The 19,710-nt window shown below is 43.2% G+C and overlaps 2 protein-coding genes across 3 annotated transcripts in view; one reads left to right on the top strand and one right to left on the bottom strand.

Annotated features, from left to right (window-relative positions):
- Positions 1 to 187, bottom strand: part of LOC135225189 (UTP--glucose-1-phosphate uridylyltransferase-like) — a 152,981-nt gene extending 152,794 nt beyond the window's left edge. Inside the window, exon 1 of the mRNA XM_064264477.1 lies at positions 59 to 187. Coding sequence (XP_064120547.1) covers positions 59 to 85 — 27 coding nt within the window. The 5' untranslated portion in view covers positions 86 to 187. The remainder of the gene's footprint in view (positions 1 to 58) is intronic.
- LOC135225190 (sorting nexin-20-like) overlaps positions 1 to 19,710 on the top strand; it is a 62,809-nt gene that overhangs the window by 13,776 nt on the left and 29,323 nt on the right. Inside the window, exons 1-2 of one of the 2 annotated variants that reach the window (XM_064264483.1) lie at positions 2,463 to 2,582; positions 15,674 to 15,829. In XM_064264483.1, coding sequence (XP_064120553.1) covers positions 15,679 to 15,829 — 151 coding nt within the window. In that variant the 5' untranslated portion in view covers positions 2,463 to 2,582; positions 15,674 to 15,678. Of the gene's footprint in view, positions 1 to 2,462; positions 2,583 to 15,673; positions 15,830 to 19,710 lie in introns of those variants that run through there. The other variant, XM_064264484.1, reaches the window with a different exon arrangement.

Here is a 19,710-nt window from a genome sequence, read left to right as displayed (position 1 = left end):
CGTTATTAAATCTCATTCCATTCGTGTCACGCACAAACGGAGACGCTATCCACATTACCTGGCGTTTCTGTGAGGGTGTCGACATCGCGGAGCCGAAATTCGAAGCTATGTCCGGACACAATACACCGCAGTAAAAGAGAACTGGTTCCTTCCCAAAACACTGTGGTCCTTCGGCTGGTGGGGCGGGGGCGGGGGGAACTCACATCCAGCTGATTGTGACGTCATTGTTGCCACATCCTGAATCAAGCGGGACCCTTATAAAGCCTTTTCACGTGACGTCAACTACTATAAGATTTTTTTTGCCCCTACGCAAACTATTCCACAATTTGGTTGTAGCCAGGATAAGAACTTTTAGTAAAGTAATAATTATATTCATAATTAATAATAATGTATTCATGCAGGATTACGGTATAGAATATTAACATTCTACCTATACTTTGTCGTTAGCATAATATCGGCGGAGAGGGAAATGATATACCATACCTACACGGTTTTGGAATTGCTTATATACAAATTTCTAAACGAGATAGACTTATATGCATTATGATTATCAAGTATGTATGTATATTAATATATATATATATATATATATATATATTTATATATTATATATATATATATCCACAGGGACAACCACGGCAGCTAATGCATTTAGAAATTTTCCGAATTTCCTTCAGGGTACCTTTTCTAAATCTTTTTGACACGTATATCAGTCTTCATACAACTTTAACTGAAAAGCATATTCCTTAAAATATATATATTGCAGTTTTATTATCTTTCCATTATTCGTATATGTGTAATTCATTATGTGTAATATGCTTTTCATATTCCATAATTGAGAGAGAGAGAGAGAGAGAGAGAGAGAGAGAGAGAGAGAGAGAGAGAGAGAGAGAGAGAGAGAGAGAGAGAGTTGTTTCTAAGCCACACACTCGTCAATGCATTTTTACTCGGTATCAGAAGACAGTGGCATGAGAGCGTCTTCTTAAGGACCAATCAGCTTCTCGCTAGGGGAGGCGTGGCTAACCTTGTAGCCGCAACTTCAGTCATTTTTGTTTGTTTGTTTGTCAGCTGGGTACAATTGCGACGTAGACATCCGTTACATCTTTTTTTCTCCAGGACAGGATATTTGGGATAGCAACTGCAGTTCATTTACATCCCACGCCCATTGTTAGCATGATAATGTAAAAGTAAATTCAATGTTTCCAATGCCAGGATTAATGGAGCCTACGATACACAGTGAGAGAAAACTGTTCCAGATTAATTCATTTGTTATAATATGACAACTCTGCGATGATGATAATTGAAAGCATTTATGAGAACGATGAGATTATAATGTATATCTATACCACTGCGCGGAAGAACAAACAAATTAATTCTTGGGATGCAGAAGTAAGGCATTGTTGCCATACCCTTGATGCCACTGATGCTACTAATTGCCTGGTGACAGGATCAGTAAATACCCAGTTTTTTTAGGTTAATAAAAATTAGGTATTGATACCAACTACATGATATTCTCTCTCTCTCTCTCTCTCTCTCTCTCTCTCTCTCTCTTCTCACTCCTCTCGCTCTCTCTCTCTCCTCTTCTCTTCTTCTCTCTCTCATCTCCCTTCTCTTCTCCTCTCCTCTCTCATCCTCTCTCTCTCTTGATGTAGTTTTGTCATCTTAGGTCGAGCAATTAATCTCACTCATCCCACATATAGGTACTTATATAATGCTTAATTATACATTCATTGTTGGATGCTGACCCAAGTTTATAACATGATAATATTACTTTGAATTACCTTAACAAACAGTCTGCAAAAATCGCTAAACTTTATGTAATGAAACTCCTTCGCCATAATCGAATAGTACTATATGCTGGATGAAGTTTAGTTTTATAGTTCTTTCTTATCAAGCATTTGCCATGAATATTGCAAAATTGAGGTGCTTTAGCTTCTAGTAACTCTATTTACCACAAAAATGCCGTTTGTTATAGTAAAGCCGATTCGGCTTTACTTACTTTGTGACGTTTAATATATTAATTTGGTAAAATCAGTTGAGATGAAGTTAATGAACAATCGTAGATAAAGAAGGGCCATTATATTTGTACAATCTCTAATCGATAGTAAGAGAGTGATAAAAATATAGTAAACAGAGTTAAATTCCACTATTTCTAAATAGAGCTCATTAGTATTACGTCCTTCTTCATTGTATATATACTTTGTAAGCATATTTTGCTTCAGTTCTACAATTTAATGGTTTTTATTGATAGGACGATTATAATTTAAAATACTAAAAGCACAAATACAGAAAAATATGCGTACATAAAACATTATTCACGTTTAATCCTAAACTTTATAAGTGCATTTTACTGCAATACAACAATGAAACAACTTTTGTCGATAACAATATATTTTGAAATAATAAGGACAACGATGCAGATAGAAATACGCGCTTAAAACAGTATTTACTGCATGAATTATGTATTTTTAATTCTACCATCTGTAGTTCACTTTTTCTTCTGCTACTGCCATTATTTGTTTACTTTGAACTGTCATTTCACTACGAATCTCTATTAAACGTGATCTTCTAAACAGTCATCGGTGAGTGAGTAAATTTCAAGAAAATGTGATCTATATATAGAATAGGTTAATATAATACTACTGACTGGATACAATTAATAACTTAGGTTAGGTCAGGTTCGTGTAAGTTAGTATACCTAGGGTAGGTATAATGTTTTTTAATATTAGCTACTTAAAGCTTATTAGCTAACATTCTATGTACTAGGTACCTTGATTTCTCCCGAGTATCATATTAACGCAAATTGCCCTTTAATTACTACATTTTACCATATAGTAATGAAGGGATAGATAACACTATCTTGCTATTAGGATAAGCTTTATTGTTTAATGTTGAAAGGATTCCAATTGTATAAACAATTCCTTACTTATATGGTATGGGGCCAGTGCCATCAGTGCACCTCAAATGATACACAGTAGGCTATGCATTATTATTTCCGGTCCTTTGCAGCATCCCTTCGGTCCCTAGTTGCAACTCTTTCCATTCCTTTTACTGTGCCTCCTTTCATATTCACTTTCCTCCCTCTCCTAACAGGTGTTTCATTGTGGTTCAACTGTGAGATTTTGCTCCTATTTCACCTTTCAAACCTTTTTACTTTCAATTTCCCTTTCAGCGCTGAATGACCTCATCTTGGGTTCCAGTACTTGGTCTTTGGCCTAAATTTTATATTCCATTCCCAACTTCTTAAATCAAACATGAGTCTTATGCTATTTTAACCCATACATGTCCTTCTACTTGGAGGTGGATGTGTAAGGGAAACTATGGAATATGGGTAAAGAAAATGTGTCAGAGTGAAAAGGAGTGATTTAGCACTAAGAGCTATAATTAAATACACTTGAAATATATTAGTAAAGTTTCACTGTAAGCTGTTCTGGCGTTCTCGAAATTTGCTGACTCACGTAGTCGTGGATTTCTGTATGGACCATACTACCCATTATTCACAGAAAATGTGTGTATTTGCGATATATTTGTATGGAAAATAACCACATATTACTGTATTTTCATATCAATTTCATAATTAAATGCATGGTTTGTGATAAAATTATTAAAATACCAGGTACAGTGATACCTCGACATACGAAATTAATCCGTTCCGGGGCGGCCTTCGTAACCTGAGCTTTTCTTATCTTGAACCGCATTTTACATGTAAATTGCCTAATTCGTTCCAAGACCTACAAAAACACCCCAGTAAATTTTATAATAAAGCTAAATTGACCAATAAACAATGAAATACGTACAACAATTTGGACCATTCAATACCTAACTTAATACGTACTACTAATATGCACTACATAGTACCTGTAAATAAAGTGTATTAGTGTACATGGTATACAAGAAATACTGTACGTACATACGTACGTATGTAGTAAAATGTGGAACCTTACCTTTCGAGTAAGGCTATCTCCGAAAGTGGTGACAGAAGAGGAGGACAAACAGCAGAAAACTTGTACGTACGTACGTACACTTAACTTTACGAAACACATTAAAAAATGTCAGCAAACATAAAGACTAAACTTTACGAAACACATTAACAAATGGCACAAAACCGTAACATTTAACTTTACAAAAAACTTAAAATTAAATTTTTTTTTCTTTGATTTTTACATTTTTTTACTTTTTTATACTTTACGTTTTTTTACAAAATTTCAATTTCTTCACCACTTTCAACTTTCTGTTTTTTTGTAGTATCAATTGGATCTTCCATTTTGCTTACTCCTACTAAAGGCCTCTTTAAAAAATAACTATCCAAGGAAGATTGCTTCAGCCTACTTTTCACAATGTTCCTGAAACGACTCAGGCAAACGTCATCGAACTGCGCAAGCATACGACCTGTGTAAGGCTTTTCGGGGTGTGTCTTTTCTACAAATGATTGCACCTTATGAAAAGCAGCTAGAGCATCCTTAATTTCTGCCGTTGTCATAGGGTCGTCCTCCTGCTCCTCCTCGCCGCTGCTAGAGAACTCTTCTGGAACAACATTATGTTGCATGGCCTCCAACTCCTTCAGGTCATTCGTCGTAAGCTCCTCTTGGTCCTCCTCGAGAAGGTCATTGATGTCGTCCTCGTCGACGACCAGCCCCATTGACTTGCCGAGTGCAACAATCTCATCAAGATCTGGTTGTGAAACAGTTTTAGGATTGTCAACTGTTTCTGAATCTGCACCAGCTTCGCCCACGTCGAATCCCTTGAAGTCTCGGGCGGATATGGCATCAGGCCAGAGTTTCCTCCACGAAGAATTCAAGGTTCGCCTCAAAACCTCCTGCTAAGCTTGATCGATGAGTCGAATGCATATCACACAAGGTGAGGTTTGTGGTATCGGTGATGTCGAAACATCTCTTGAAAAGATGTATCGTAAACAGCTTCTTGAAGTTCGATATCACTTGCTGGTCCATGGGCTGGAGGAGAGGGGTGGTGTTAGGCGGAAGATAAAGAACCTTGATAAAAGAATACTCCACTAGGATATCTTCCTCGCGGCCAGGAGGGTGAGCAGGGGCATTGTCCAACAACAGCAGACATTTCAGAGGGAGGCGCTTCTCTTCCAAGAATTTTGTGAATGTCGGGCCGAAACACAGATTTACCCACTCTGTGAACAAAAGTCTTGTTACCCAGGCTTTCGCATTAGCCCTCCACATCACTGGAAGCTTCTCCTTTAGCACTTTGTGGGCCTTGAAGGCTCGAGGAGTCTCCAAATGATAGACAAGTAGGGGCTTTACCTTGCAATCCCCACTGGCATTCGAACAAAGTGCGAGCGTAAGCCTGTCTTTCATAGGCTTATGCCCGGGTAGCTTCTTCTCTTCCTCCGTGATGTACATCCGACGAGGCATTTCTTTCCAAAAAAGGCTAGTCTCATCACAGTTGAAGACTTGCTGAGAACTGTAGCCTTCGTTGATCGTCATCTCGTCGAACGTCTTAATAAAGGCTTCGGCCGCTTTCGTGTCCGAGCTGGCCGCCTCCCCATGCCGCACCACTGAAGGGATGCCAGTCCGTTTCCGGAATTTTTCAAACCACCCATGAGAAGCCTTGAATTCTGGCGTTGGCGTCAATGTCCCTTCTCCGTCGTCTTCGGCCTGGGCAATCAAATCGCCGAAAATAGTGCTGACCTTGTGGCAGATTGCCATCTCGGTTATCGTGTCGCTAGCGATTTCTTTGCCTCTCCATCTTGTCGTGCACATGGCTCCTCTTGCTAGACAAAATAGTCACGCCCTTGGAAGGTGTAGCTGCTTTGATGGCTTCCTTCTGCCTAAGGATGGTGCCTATCATCAACGGATTTTGGCCGTATTCCTTAGCGATCACACTCAACCCCATGCCAGCTTCATAATTCTTGATAATCTACATTTCTGGGGCTCAGCTCGTGTCGCTTGCGCGAATATCCTTTAATCTATTATTTCTAGGGTAAATGTACTAACACATACCAGAGAATAAATAAAATAAAACGAACAAGGTCAGTATGACTGACTCGCTCACCACCTCTAGGAGGGTGTCGGTATGAACACTAGGCGAGTGAGACCACTACCACGAGCCAAATGCCAATAGAAATCTCCCACTACAAAACCCTCCAAGAGGGGAGCCGTCCCACAGAGGGAGCAGCTCGTACTACTACTACACCATCCCATGCTTGCGACTGCTGCGCCTCTAGTGGCCATCCTGAAGTTAGCAGACAATCTTGAGCGAAGGGATGGGTAGGGGGGGTATTTCGCTGCGACACGAGCCAATCGCCCATAAATAGATTTTTCCTTACGTCAAAATCCTTTTTCTGGGCTCAGCTCGTGTCGCTTGCGCGAAATCGTACCAGAGAAACAGCACAAAGATTGTAAACAAAGTAAATAAAATATAATAAAACAAAATAGGTCTCAAATAAAAGATACAAAATAAAAGAATGAATATAATTGCTAAAAAGATACAAGTACACAGTAAAGCAAATCAGAATTATGCTTAAATTACCCTTAAATTCTAATTATGTTAATAATATAAGGTAATTTACATATATACAAATAGGTACAATGATTACCTACACAATAAATCTGTGGTAACAACATGTATCAAAAATAGAAATAGCAATTAGTATAAATTTACATAAATATTTGATCATGATAAAATAAAATATCTTAGGAATGTATATGACTTAATATACAAAACCCGTAACCATTGCATTATGATGTATCCCCTAGCATAAAAACAAATAAGGGATAACATCTATGATCAGATGGTAATCAGATGTGATGTCCCTAACCAGACAAAAGGGTACTATACAATCATAAAGCAGCTAAGACACAAGGTAAATGTTAATGAACAAGGCAGGAATAGACGACTGTTGGGTGAGGCAGGTAGAAAGGAGGACTGAATCTTCTACTATAATCTAGCTAGAGTCAGGGGAAACTATGTTACCCGCTGCTACTGCTGGGAATTTCAGAGCTTCCAAGGACTTAAGGTAGTGACGTTTGAACACTGTCGGGCGATTTCCATCCGGTATACTTCTTTAAATCAGCAAAATTCCATATGTTGGAAGTAATTAATTGAGGTGGCTACTGCCCTGACATCATGTGCTTTTGGAAAGGAGTCAGGATTGGCCTTGTTTGATAAAGTACAGGATTTGTTGCCTGATGCCTTTAGTGGATAAAGTACCACCTTTTTCCCGCCCTCCTAAAGAGGGGCCCCGATGAGGAAGAGGAGGTTCTGGATAGAAAGGCTCGTAAGGTTGAAACCGGACAAAGGGAAACATCTTGTGGAAGGGGTAGTACCTTCCAAGGTTCCCACCTCATCAAAGGATCTTCATTTCCCTTTGCTAAAAAAAGAGCTACGTTCCGGAGAAAAGTAGCACTTCCCCCGTGGGAAGGAATTGAATATGATCCGGATCTCTGGATAAAGCCGACAGTTCTGAAATTCTTGCTCCTGAAGCTAGGCTTAATAAAAACAGAGTTTTTCTCAGGAGCATCATAAACGAGCATGTGTCATTATCGGTTTCGGAAGCCAGTTTTAGAACATCGTTTAAGAACCATGAAACTGACGTAGGCCTGACAGAGGGCCTAAGTCTAGCACATGCTTTAGGAATAGACGAGAAATAGGTATCTGTCAAGTCTATGTTAAATCCAAATTGAAATATCTTTTTCAATGCTGACTTGTTTGTCGTAATCGTGCTAGCTGCTAAACCCTTTTCAAATAAAGATCTGAAAAAGGATATAGCAGAATTAACTGTCATGATTCTGATATCTGACTCTCTCAGGAAGATTGCTAACTTTTTGACGGCAGCATCATACTGCCTCAAAGTTGAATCCCTTTTATAAATCGGATTCCAGGAAAAGAATATTCTGAGGGTCAATATTCGCATCTCTTTTTGCCGCAAACTTCATGAAATCCATAAAGTTAGGGTTTTGAGAATCCCTGAGGAAGCGAACACAGTCTTCGTTTGTATGACTGGGAGAGCTGGGACTGGGGATCCGAAGGGGACGAAGACCCAGTTTCCAGGATCAGGGGGTACCAATTGCTCTTCGGCCAGTCTGGGGCTACTAGAGCCACTTGACCCCTGAATGTCCTGAGTTTGTCTAAGACCTTCATAAGGAGATTCACTGGAGGGAATACGTAAATCTTCTCCCAGTTTGTTCCAGTCCAGAGCCAGGGCGTCCGTGGCGTAAGCCAGAGGGTCCAGGTTGGGGGCTACATAACACGGTAGTTTGTGGTTCGCTTGTGATGCGAAGAGATCCACCTGTAGCCCTGGGACTCTTTTGAAAGGATCCATTGGAACGAACCTTCTACTTCTAAGAGACCATTCCCGACCTCTGAGGGGTACTGATCGGGATAGGGCGTCTGCTATGACGTTTCTTAACTCCAGCTATGTGGGGTGGAGGAAAGATGCCAACTGAATTTGTCTGCCAGGGAGAAGAATGGCTATCATGACGTGATTTAGATGACGTGACTTGGAGCCTCCTCTGTTTATGCAATGGACTACCACTTGCGCTGTCCAAGACTAGCTTTATGTGGGAGTACCTTGGTGGGCGTAATCTTTTCAGAGTCAAGAAGACTGCCATTGCCTCCAGTACGTTTATATGGAACTGACAGACTGGGGTGACCAAATTCCTTGCACCTTTTTGACCTGGGAGTACCCTCCCCGCCAGCCTGCTTAAGGACGCGTCTGTGTGGATGGTAATCCCTGGTGGAGGGAACTGAAGAGGGACTGACACTGACAGATTCTTGACTTTTGCCCACGGCCGAAGCCGGTTCTTTAGAATCAGAGGTACTGAGGATAGCTTGTCCCTGGACCTGACATTTGCTCGAGATCGCCAGATCCTGGTTAGATCTTTCAGTTTGGCTCTTTCATTAAGATGTTCGTTACTGAAGCAAACTGGAGAGAGCCGAGGATTCTTTCCTGAGCTCTCCTTGATGCTAGTTTGTGACTTAGAAATTGCTTGACTGACTTCGCTATTTCTTTCCTTTTGGTGGATGGAATCGACAGAGTGTGTGAGGATAGATTCCATTGAATGCCTAGCCACTGAAAGTTTGACTCTGGGGTGAGTCTGGACTTGGATCTGTTTATCTTGAATCCTAGATATTCTAGGAATTGGATCACTTTCAGTGTGGCCTTGTTGCATTCTTCGACTGATGGGGCCCAGATCAACCAATCGTCGAGATACGCTACTACCATAATCCCTTGAGCTCTGAGCTGTTGCACTACTACTTCCGCTAGCTTCGTGAACACCCTGGGTGCCACGTTGAGCCCGAACGGGACTACCTTGAAGGAGAACGTCTGGTCTCCTATCTTGAATCCCAGATACGGACGGAAGTGTCTTGCAATAGGGATATGATAGTAGGCGTCTGTAAGATCGATAGAGGTGGTGACGGCCCCACTGGGAAGTAGGTCCGCACCTGTGAGATCGTGAGCATCTTGAACTTGTCGCAGCGGATGGCTAAGTTTAAGCGGGACAAGTCTAAGATTACTCTTCTTTTGTTTGAGCCTTTCTTTGGGACGCTGAACAAGCGACCTTGAAATTTTAATCTCTTGACTTTGACTATAGCTCCTTTCTGAAGGAGGTCCTCTGCGTACTCTGTCAATTCGCTGGAAGGAAGTTGACGGAAAGGTCTGGCTGGAGGTGGGTTCGTCAACCACTCCAACCCAGCCCTTTTGACACTATGCTCTGAGCCCACTGGCTGAAGTTCCACCGGTGGCGAAAGTGAAACAGCCTCCCTCCTACCTGAAGTTCCTCATTGGTTCTGGTAACCCCCTCGACCTCCTCTGAAGTGCTTTCCCCTATTGAAGGGGCCTCCCGATCCTCTCCCACGAAAGGACCGCTTACCTCTGCCTCCTTGTTCGAGCGGTCATACTTCTGAGAAGCTTGACTCTCGAAGGCTGGATTGTAAGCTGGAGAGATGGCGTATGAGGTGGAGGGTTGGGTTGGGGCTGAGGGGATATCACATAAATAGGCTGTGATTGACCTTTAGACGTGGAGGGCTGAGCTGTCCTGCACTAACGGCACTGTAGGAACTTGTTGAGGGAAGCGCGGCTGCTTCTTTTGGTAAGGTTGGAAACGTCTAGGCTTCCTTTGTCCCTTACCTTTTGGTGTCAAGTCTTGCCTTCTCCTAGCCGTAAGACCCAACGGTCCTTAAGGCTTTGTTCAACCTCGTAGCCTCTGCTTGTACTTCCTTTACCATAGCCTCTGGGAAGAGATCTGCGCCCCATATTGTTAGAAGAAAGTTAACCTGTATTCGGTTCATGCCGAATGGTTGCCTCTAGCAATACATGCTTTCTGCAATTTGTTCTAGCAGTGGCAAACTCGAACATGTCTGACTGCACCGTTTGAGTCAGGGCTTTGGTCATAAGCTTAAAAATTGGTTCTGAACCATAAGCCATGGTTGCTAACCTCAGACATAGCCATCAGGTTGATTGACCTGGCCTAGTCGTGTTTTCGAGTCAAACTCCGCTTGAATAAGACTATCCCGGAGCCTGGGCAGCTTTTCACCAAACTGCTCCATAGCACAGTCAGGTTTGAGTTTGCCAGCTGTGAAAGTGTTAGGCAAGTCCTCCCATAATTCTCCAATTGACGGGAGCAACGGAGAAGTGGGGTCTGCTTCTTTCAGCTGAGGCATGGGTTCCCTTTCTGAGCTGCTGAGATGGTCGACCTCGCTATCTTGGTAAGGAAAGGGAGCGGGGTACCTTCGTCCACCGTGAAAATGGTAAAGGGACTTTTGAATGGTTGGATCTTGGTATTCGAACAGTCCATGTCGTCTAGACATCTAAGCCATTCTCGTTGGGCCTGGTCCCGAGAATAGAGGACTGTCTCCTTTTGGTACCCTGTCATCTCTAACCATAGCCGAAGGCGTGAGCCTAGCGTAGCCTATGAAGGGAGGCTGTAGGCCTTCCGGGTAGAACTCGAAGTCCTCTATTCTTCGAGTTCCAAACTCCGGTATGGAGATGAGACCATCTTGAAGGGAGCATATGACGCTACTCTCCAAGGATTTGTTCATGGAAAAGGCGGGCAGCGAGTCATAACGGGGGAAGCTGAGATCCACTAGTGTTAGAGGTTGAGGGAGAGGCAAGAGGGGGCTTCTCTTAGGGCCGGCTATAATAGTATCCTGAGAAGTTATCCTATCCGACAGGCGAGATATCATATGTTCCATACTCGTCTTAAGGGAGCCCTACCAAGTCGCCCACCTGTTGCAACAGGCCAGCATTGGTGTCCAGAGCCGAGCTGCTGCGGAGGTGGAGGGGAGACTCTGAATAGGCACCAAAGGTAGTGGAACTGGTGATACTGCCGGGGTGCTGGGATTTCTCCTTAGGCTTACTCTTTGAGGACTTTGAGCCGGAGCTAGACCCTTTAGACCTGTCTGGGCGGGATTACGAGCCGGAGACTTACGCGAAGAAGAAGACGAGGACGTCTTCTTCGAGGACGATGACGTCTTAGTCAAGGTCATATGCTTAGACTTGATCTTAGGCCTAACCGAAGCCTCTGGAGGAGTATATAACTCATCACCGGTAAAGCTCTGGAAGGATGGTGAAGTTGCAGGGGTAGAAGAAACAGTCATTCCCAAGGGGGGACCCATTGGGTACTGCATTACTTACCTCGACCAACAGGTCGTCTATACCTACCATAGGTTCAACATTTATATCCAGGGTTGCGACATCTGTGGAGATATCCTGGTCTTGTTCAGTCAAGGAGGCCGCCTCAGCTGTTGTTGGATAAAGGCAATAGAGGGGTCCGCCTCTACCGGGTCGACGTACCCAGTCGCCTTGCCTCCGGGGAAGATTAACAAAGCTAAACGCTTCTCCAGTATGTAGGGCTGACCCTTGGCGGCGTTCTTGCCAAAACCTCCGACCCAGGGCCCCAGCAGGGTAGCCAATGCCGTATCTCTTACTGCCGGAGCCTGTAAGAGAGGATATATTTTAGATTTAAGAACCACTTAAAACTAAAACTTAGGATATAACTTAAATTAGATGCCTTAAGTTAAAGTAATGATGAAAACTTAAGAAGCAAAAGAAGCGGAGCGGCATGCGGAGATGGATTACTTACGCCTTCCAAAAGCTGGCCTCAACCAGATCGTAACATTATGGTACGTACACGTCTCATGGTACCAGACCTGGATGTCCCCGTGCGGAGTCGCGCATGGAGCATGGGACCGGCAAACTTCGTGTCCACAGGGGTCCTGAAGTGTAGCGGAACATCCCGGATGCTCACAGTTGGTGGCCTGTTAAGTGGGAAGACACATGAGTATCTTAAAGGGGTAACACTTACAGACTAAGGACAAAAGAACTCCGTTACGGCGGAGCTCGGAAAAAATTTGGGCATAACCCCTCCCTGCATTGCCTGAATAGGCTATAATCCCGGAGAGATCCGGTAAATACTAAGGGAGGGGTGGGGATGGTTAAGAAACTTAAGATAAACTTAAAGGTAACTTAAACCTACATGCAAGTAACCGGACTAGGTCCAGTGAGCGGAGTGTAGTAACTCAGCAATACGGTACGGTTAGTAAAGACCTATTGTATGCTCCGGTCCAACTATGGTGGACTATACCCTTCCGCTGGATACCAGGACTCCGATAGGGAGGAGCTCTAGTAAGGAGGGAAGGGCGAGATGACATACAGACTCAGCGCTAACCGCGGAGCGACAAGGAAGTAACGAGGGGGGGAAGGCCAAGCCCCCCACAACTTACCACCCGGCCGACCGAGAAGCGGAGAGGTCGGAACCAGTCAGGGACTGTCGGACTCCCAGGCCCCTCCGGTGGAGGGGAAGGGGGAGGCAGGCTCGGGCATGCTGGGCGAGCAAGGACAGACCGACCCACCCCCGCCCGACTCTATGGGAGAGCGGGAGAGGGGGAAAGGGAGGAGACTGGACTGGCAGGCGCCTGGCTGACTCGTGATCCCGTAGTGACCACGAGGCGGTAACAAGATACGGTAACCAGCCTAGGCCAACCAACTGATCAGAGAGAAGCTATCGGGAAGCAACCTGAACTGAAAAGCGGTAGCATATAGGCCCATCGGGCGAAACCAACTGATCAGAGAGAAGCTATGAGGAAGCGCACCGGACTGATCAACGGTAGACTAGGCTCTACGAGCCCGGACCTAGCTAAGCCAGACGCCAACTAACCTAACAACAACAAAACATAAAAATATAATATATAATAAAAATGAAAGAAAGAAGGTAAAATAGCAGGAGAAAAAATCCAGGAGTGTGCGACTAGCTCGAAGGCAAGTCTACCACTCAAAGCTAGTCAGGGGCCGATACAAAGAACCTGGACTAGGGTCTGGATAGAAAAAGCCTACATAAGGTGAAATACATACTGTATAACAACTTGAGTAGACGTAATAACGCGGATAATCAAAATAGAGCGTAAAATAATAAGGGATGTTCTAGGTATGGGGGACCAAGAACGAACCCAACATGCGGCAGGACCATGCTGCCATGCTTCCCCCCCCCCAGCCCCCGAGAAACTATCTATACCTAAAAAAAACGGCAAATACCGTCTCGGGGGTACGGAAAAAACACTTCGCTAACCGTAAATTACCTGAGTTACTTAACTTAGCTGCTGCGATAGCTGCACGCTCCATTATAGCAAAAATCCACGAAAGGGGCACAAAAAAGACAGAGAGAAAATTAGCACGTGTGGCTCCTGGCGCTAACTTTTAAAGGATGGCCACTAGAGGCGCAGCAGTCGCAAGCATGGGATGTGTAGTAGTAGTACGAGCTGCTCCCTCTGTGGGACGGCTCCCCTCTTGGAGGGTTTGTAGTGGGAGATTTCTATTGGCATTTGGCTCGTGGTAGTGGTCTCACTCGCCTAGTGTTCATACCGACACCCTCCTAGAGGGTGAGCGAGTCAGTCATACTGACCTTTTTCTTTATTTTATTTATTCTCTGGTATGTGTTAGTACATTTACCCTAGAAATAATAGATTAAAGGATATTTTCGCTGGCGACACGAGCCAATCGCCCAGCCAAATAGATTTTTCCTTACGTCAAAATCCTTTTTTGTCTCCATAGAAAGCATTCTCTTCTTTCCATGAACTTCAGCAACTTTCTTGGGACCCATGACTACGTATACTGTACGTAATTAAGTTATGTAGTATACGTATGTACTAAAGTTCTCACACAACACGATAAAGTAGTACTACAACGAAATCACTAACGAATTTACGTTAATAAACGAAATTGTATAGAAATAACGAATTCCGCGTGCGTACACAAACGATGCTGCTTCGGAGTAACCGAAGAACGCCTTTACGTAGATGCACGATGGGAGAGATGCTGATCAATAGGAGAGCAGGATCTTATGGCAGTGACTAGCATCAGGAACTAATGGGAGAGCAGGAGGATGGTGGCGAGTCTACTCAGTTGATGGCGCGCGAGATTTAAAATTGTTATCGGTGGTCCGGGCGAATCTCGGGACTTTACAGCAACAACCTTTCATAACCTGAACTATTTTCGTATGTAGAGCCCAAAAAATCTTCGTATTTGCTTTCGTAACTTGAATTTTTCGTAATTTGGGACTTTCGTATGTCGAGGTACCACTGTATAAGCATATTTGGTGGGTTTTTCTTGAGTTTGAACTGACAAAATAGGCAGTCTTAGCGTTTTTATAGGGGCTCTAAGTATTTGCGGATTCTAGTTATTCTTGCGGGTGTCTGGAACGCATCCCCTGTGAATACGGGGGGTCCACTATATTGCATTTTCAACTCAAAAATACCATTTTTTTTGTGGTTATGTTTGCTGTGAATGTTTGATGTTCTTTTCAACATTCCTTGAACTTACCTCAGTCTAAATGAGAATTATCTGTGGAAATAAGATCCTTGTGAAATGCAAAGATCTTTATCCCATTAATCATTTTTTCCCAACCCATCCAAAAACTCCACTTTCCCACTTGTTGGCCCCCCAAAATCCTATGGTTTATGGGTGGGATCCACCATCTCTGAAAGAGCTCATTTGCAAATAGATTGAATGTTAGAAATTTTCAAAGCACATGTTAAAACAAAGGATAATGATACTTATTTTCAATGCTAAAATGTAGTAATGGTTTAATTGAAACTACTAATACCCTTTTTCAGCAAAATCTAAGAGCTGTGACAAGTAAATTTAGGCATAGTATACTACTGTACTGAATAATTTTCTTTACTAGGATATGAAAATATATTACAGTATAGTTGCAATCCTCTCTCATCATGATAGGCTTGCAGGTCAACCCCTTTGGGTAATTGATTATATCGCCCTATGTAGATATCCATAAAATCCTAAAAAGAAAATCCCGAAGATTTTTAAATGAAAAAAAAAGATGCATTTGAGACTGATGCTTGAATAATTCAGTTTCACAATAGAATCATTTTTCACATGAACTGCAGAGTAGGTCTGCAGACCTAATTAAAGTGAGTTAACTCAGCTATCACAGTTTTGTGCAATACTATACAGTCACTGCAGCATTACATCATTTCAAGATATTGTATAGAGAGTGCTACCCACAGCAACTTCTAACCGGTACCCTTCAGTGGGGATTTCCTCTTTCCTAAATGGGTGTTAAGGCAGAAGTAAAAGTAAGAGGCTTGTTTTTATGAAGCATGAAATTACTTTTATACTTTGTATATCATATTTCTTAAGCCAGTATGTGTGTGTGAGTTCAATGAATACTGTTTCATCTGCCTCTTTCAGTGGGAATGGATACAGATGACGACATTAGTACCCTTGAGGAAGAAGAGGTGTCTCTCCTTCACCCACAGAGCCCTGGGAGTGGCCGTAGTGTATCACCATCACTTACTTTAGATTCTGATTCTTCTCTGGATGAGATTGCCTCTATTAGTAACCAAGGTACTGTATTATTATAATGTGATGACTAGGCTAGTGTACTTCTTAAAAGATTTCATTTCCTAGAGTGTCTTAGATATCAGATGGAGGGGAAAAATGCAATGCTCACATCTATTTTTTTGTGAGTACTGTACATATTTACAATACATACTCTTAAATATCAGTATAATTGGAATAGTAAGAGCATCATGCAACTAAGTGTTTATGTGAAAAAGTAATTTTGTAGCTTTCATATGACAAATCTTTTAATTTACAGTTTATTTTGATCGCTGATATGTCTGAAAAAGAAGGCTGATTCCTAACTTTTGAACAAGTGAAGTGCTGTTATGCTAGGGGAAACCAATTTTCATTTGGAAAGCCAATTTTTCATCTAGGTACACTCCTACAGCAGTACCATTGTGTGTGAAAGAGAGATGCAGTACTAATGAGTGCCCTTCATTATTCCCCTCTCACTTTGCTGTGTTACATGTCTTACAATTTTATTTATTAGTGTAAATTACCCAGTAATTACATAGACAGTTTCTACTTGAATGGCAGCTTGAATTTCAAAATCTTTTTGTACTTTTTGGTTTTCATAGACTTTTTTGTACAAAATTTTGTCTTGGTTATCGTGTTTCCTCGGTTTTCGTACTCGGAAATGCTCCATCTGGGGCCCAGCACATGACTGGTTCCCGTATTGACTGCCAAAACAAAGCATCCCTTCTTGTGTTTTGCCCCATTCTGCTTTTGTGTTCATTGTTTTTGTGCTTTTTGTGCCTTTTTTATTCTAGTGCAACTGCTAAATAAGCCATCATGGGGCCAGAGAAAGTTCCAAGTGCTAGCCCTTGTGTTAAAAAGGCAAGAAACACTATAGAATTTAGGAAAGACCTTGTAGCAAAGTGTTGGAGGAAGTTTCATTCTGATCTCGGTGAGAAAATGCCTACAACAAACGCTGCTGTTAGTAAATTTATGAGCACCAGAAGCTGGTTTGAAAAATTCAGAAAACGAATGGGCATACATAATGTGCCTACTTCATGGATTTAGGACATGTTTGCAAAGTGGAATGATGTAAAAAATTTTGTGGACAATTATCATCCCAACAAAGAAGTTGTAATCCATGTCTGCAACATGTTTAATGACAATGTCATGTTTAACTTTAGACAAATATTAAAGAAACGACATAAACAAAAGTCTCAGGATAGTTTTATTGTAGTGTCTTACCGAACAATTATAGAGCCTTGTGGATTTTCCACGAGCGGCAGGATACTAAATTCAAATTTAGCGCGTCGGCGTCGCCAACACTGGTGGTGATGACGTCATCTCCCTCCACTCGCGGGAGAACCAGGTACAACTGCCCAGGTGAATCCAATTCTTTTCCTGCCGGCGTCCGGTGAACATCGGTGGTCGGTGCGGTTGGATGACTTTGCTTCGCTTTTTTCTTGTGGATTTGATCTTCGGAATTGGTGAAGTACTCTTTTTTGGCGTTGTTGTTATTTTGCTTTTTATTTAGGCGTTGCCATGTCGGATTCTAGTCCGTCGGGAGTTAGGTTTTGCATCTCAGGATGTAAAACTAGATTATCCAAGCTAGAGTATGATTCTCACACTAAATGTGTTAAGTGTAGGGGACAGGTTTGTTCAGCAGATCGAACATGTAACGAGTGTAGTGATTGGACTGATTCTCAATGGAAGTTTTTTAGTTCATACTCGGAGAAATTAGCTAAAGACAGAATTAGAAAAGCAGCGCTTAGGGAAAGTAGACTTAGCTCTGCTTCGTCTTGCGATGCATCTGTTCCTTCTGTTTCTCCTCAAATTGTTATGTCTCCTTTAACTACACCTCCTATTCCTCCTACTATCCCACTTCTCCGGCTTCCCGTAGTTTCTTCCGACTCCATTGCCAGTCTGGAATCGAGGTTAGATCAGAAATTTTCGGTACTAGCGAATACGGTTTTGCAACTTGGTAATTCAGTTAAGATGTTTTTTGGAGAAGCGGCTTCAGGTAAGATGTAGTTGAGGGTGCGTCTGTCTGTCCTGACACGTCTCCTAGACAAAGGTCACTGTCCAGCTCCCCGCACCGGGGGAGAAGACATACCGGAAGTCCAGGGAGTCGCTCGGATTTGCCCACAGACAGGCGCTCTTGTTGAGCCTGTTGCGCCTCAACAGGGCTCGGTTAAGCGTTGGAAAGGTGTTGCGGTCAGACGCCTTTCAAATGATTCAAGCGATTCGTCTCCGGTCGCACGGCGCTCTTGGCGAGATTCGCCCGTTTCGCGTCCCTTAAAGAGGCGTTCAGGCGCCGATTCTTCGCCTCCTCCAGTCAAGCGGTATAAGGAGCCTGAGAGTAGGGTTGCGCCTCGGCCGTTAGCGGCTCGTTCGTCGCCTCAATCTGTGCCTTTTTCGGCTCCATCTACTAGTAGAGATTGTGGTTTTAGCGCTGTAGCTAGCAGTTCTAAGGGTGTTTCTTTAGGCGCTTTTTCGTCTGTTACGCCTGATGCGCCTGTTTCGCCTCGAATTTCGGCGGCTCCGAGCGAGGCGCAAGTAGTTTTTCCGCCTCCTGCTGAAAATTTAGGCTCTTCCAAGCCTACGTTAACTGTTTTTGATTCGTCTCTGGCGCCTTTGCGCAAGCAGTTAGAGATGTTAACCAACTGGATGAATGAGTCCAAGGGTGGTTCGAAAACCTTCAGATCCGGTTGTAGTTCCGTCTACTTCTTCGGCGGTATCGGAGAATGAAGAAGAAGTAGAGGAGGAGGATTCACATCACCTCTCGTGTTATTCACGTCTCCTTAGATTTCTTCTGGTATCTTATCCAGATTATTTTGAGAAAGCGGCTCCGCGCTCCCCAACTTCGACTTTTTTGATGAGGAGGAAAACTTCAGACCCTCTCCTCCCAAAACTTGTTCTATCTAAAGCGGTTAGACATTCGTTGAAAGAGACGGAGAAATGGATGTCTATGAAAAGAGACTTAGGGAAGGCTCTTTTGCTTACCCTCCCTCTAAGTTGCTTCGTAAGAGGTATAGGTTTTATGTAACTGGGGAAGCTCCTTCTCTGGAGTTTCTGCCTCCTCCCAGGGAGACTTCTCCAGTTTAATCGACTCCTCTAGAAGATCTGCTTTCGCCGCAGCGAAAGTTTTCTTTACAGCGCCTGAGTTGGACCACGTTGTAAAGAATCAATTTAAACTTTGGAAGTCTTTAGCTTCCTTGATTGGACTATTGGCGCTTTAGCGGCCAAGATCGAAGACTGTCCTTCTCTTTCTCAGGAGTTAGCGGAGGATTGGATTGGTGTTCTGTCCTGTGCGGACAAATCCATTAGGATGGATGTGATGAGTTAACTTCGCTCATCGCCTTTGGTACCCTTAAGAAAAGGCAACTTTGGTGCTCCTTTGCTTCTAAAAGGGTTACGTCCCAACAGAAGTCTGCTCTCTTGTTTGCTCCTTTTGTGAAAGATAACCTCTTTCCAGACGATGTAGTGTTGTCAATTTCGTCTGCGCTAGATAAGAAATCTACTTCGGATTTACTGGCACAGTCTACTAAGAGACCTAAAGCTCCTGTGGAGACTGTTCCTTCGGTTTCTCCTCTGGCCCAAGCGCCTTTTCGAGGGAGAAAACCCAAGCGCTTCTTTCGGCCGAAATCGAATTTGCGACCTCAGTCTAAGGCCTCGGCCAAGGTTAACAAACCTTCCAAATGAAAGCTCGGTTCTTCATGCACCAGTGGGAGCCAGGCTGGCTCTGTTTTGGGAGAATGGAAGCACATATGAGCAGAAGCCTGGGTAGTGCAAGTACTCAAGTTCGGCTATCGTATTCCTCTCGTTTCACCTCCCTCACTCTCACCTGTGCCAATTCCATTCCAGGCATACTCTCCGGGCTCAGACAAATTTCTGGCGCTAGCCGCAGAAGTGGAAGCGCTTGTTTTCTC

Source organism: Macrobrachium nipponense, chromosome 13, assembly GCF_015104395.2.
Source record: "Macrobrachium nipponense isolate FS-2020 chromosome 13, ASM1510439v2, whole genome shotgun sequence".
Lineage (NCBI taxonomy): Eukaryota > Metazoa > Arthropoda > Malacostraca > Decapoda > Palaemonidae > Macrobrachium > Macrobrachium nipponense.
Note: the sequence above shows the minus strand (reverse complement) of the source record. Positions and strands in the feature narration are given on the sequence as shown.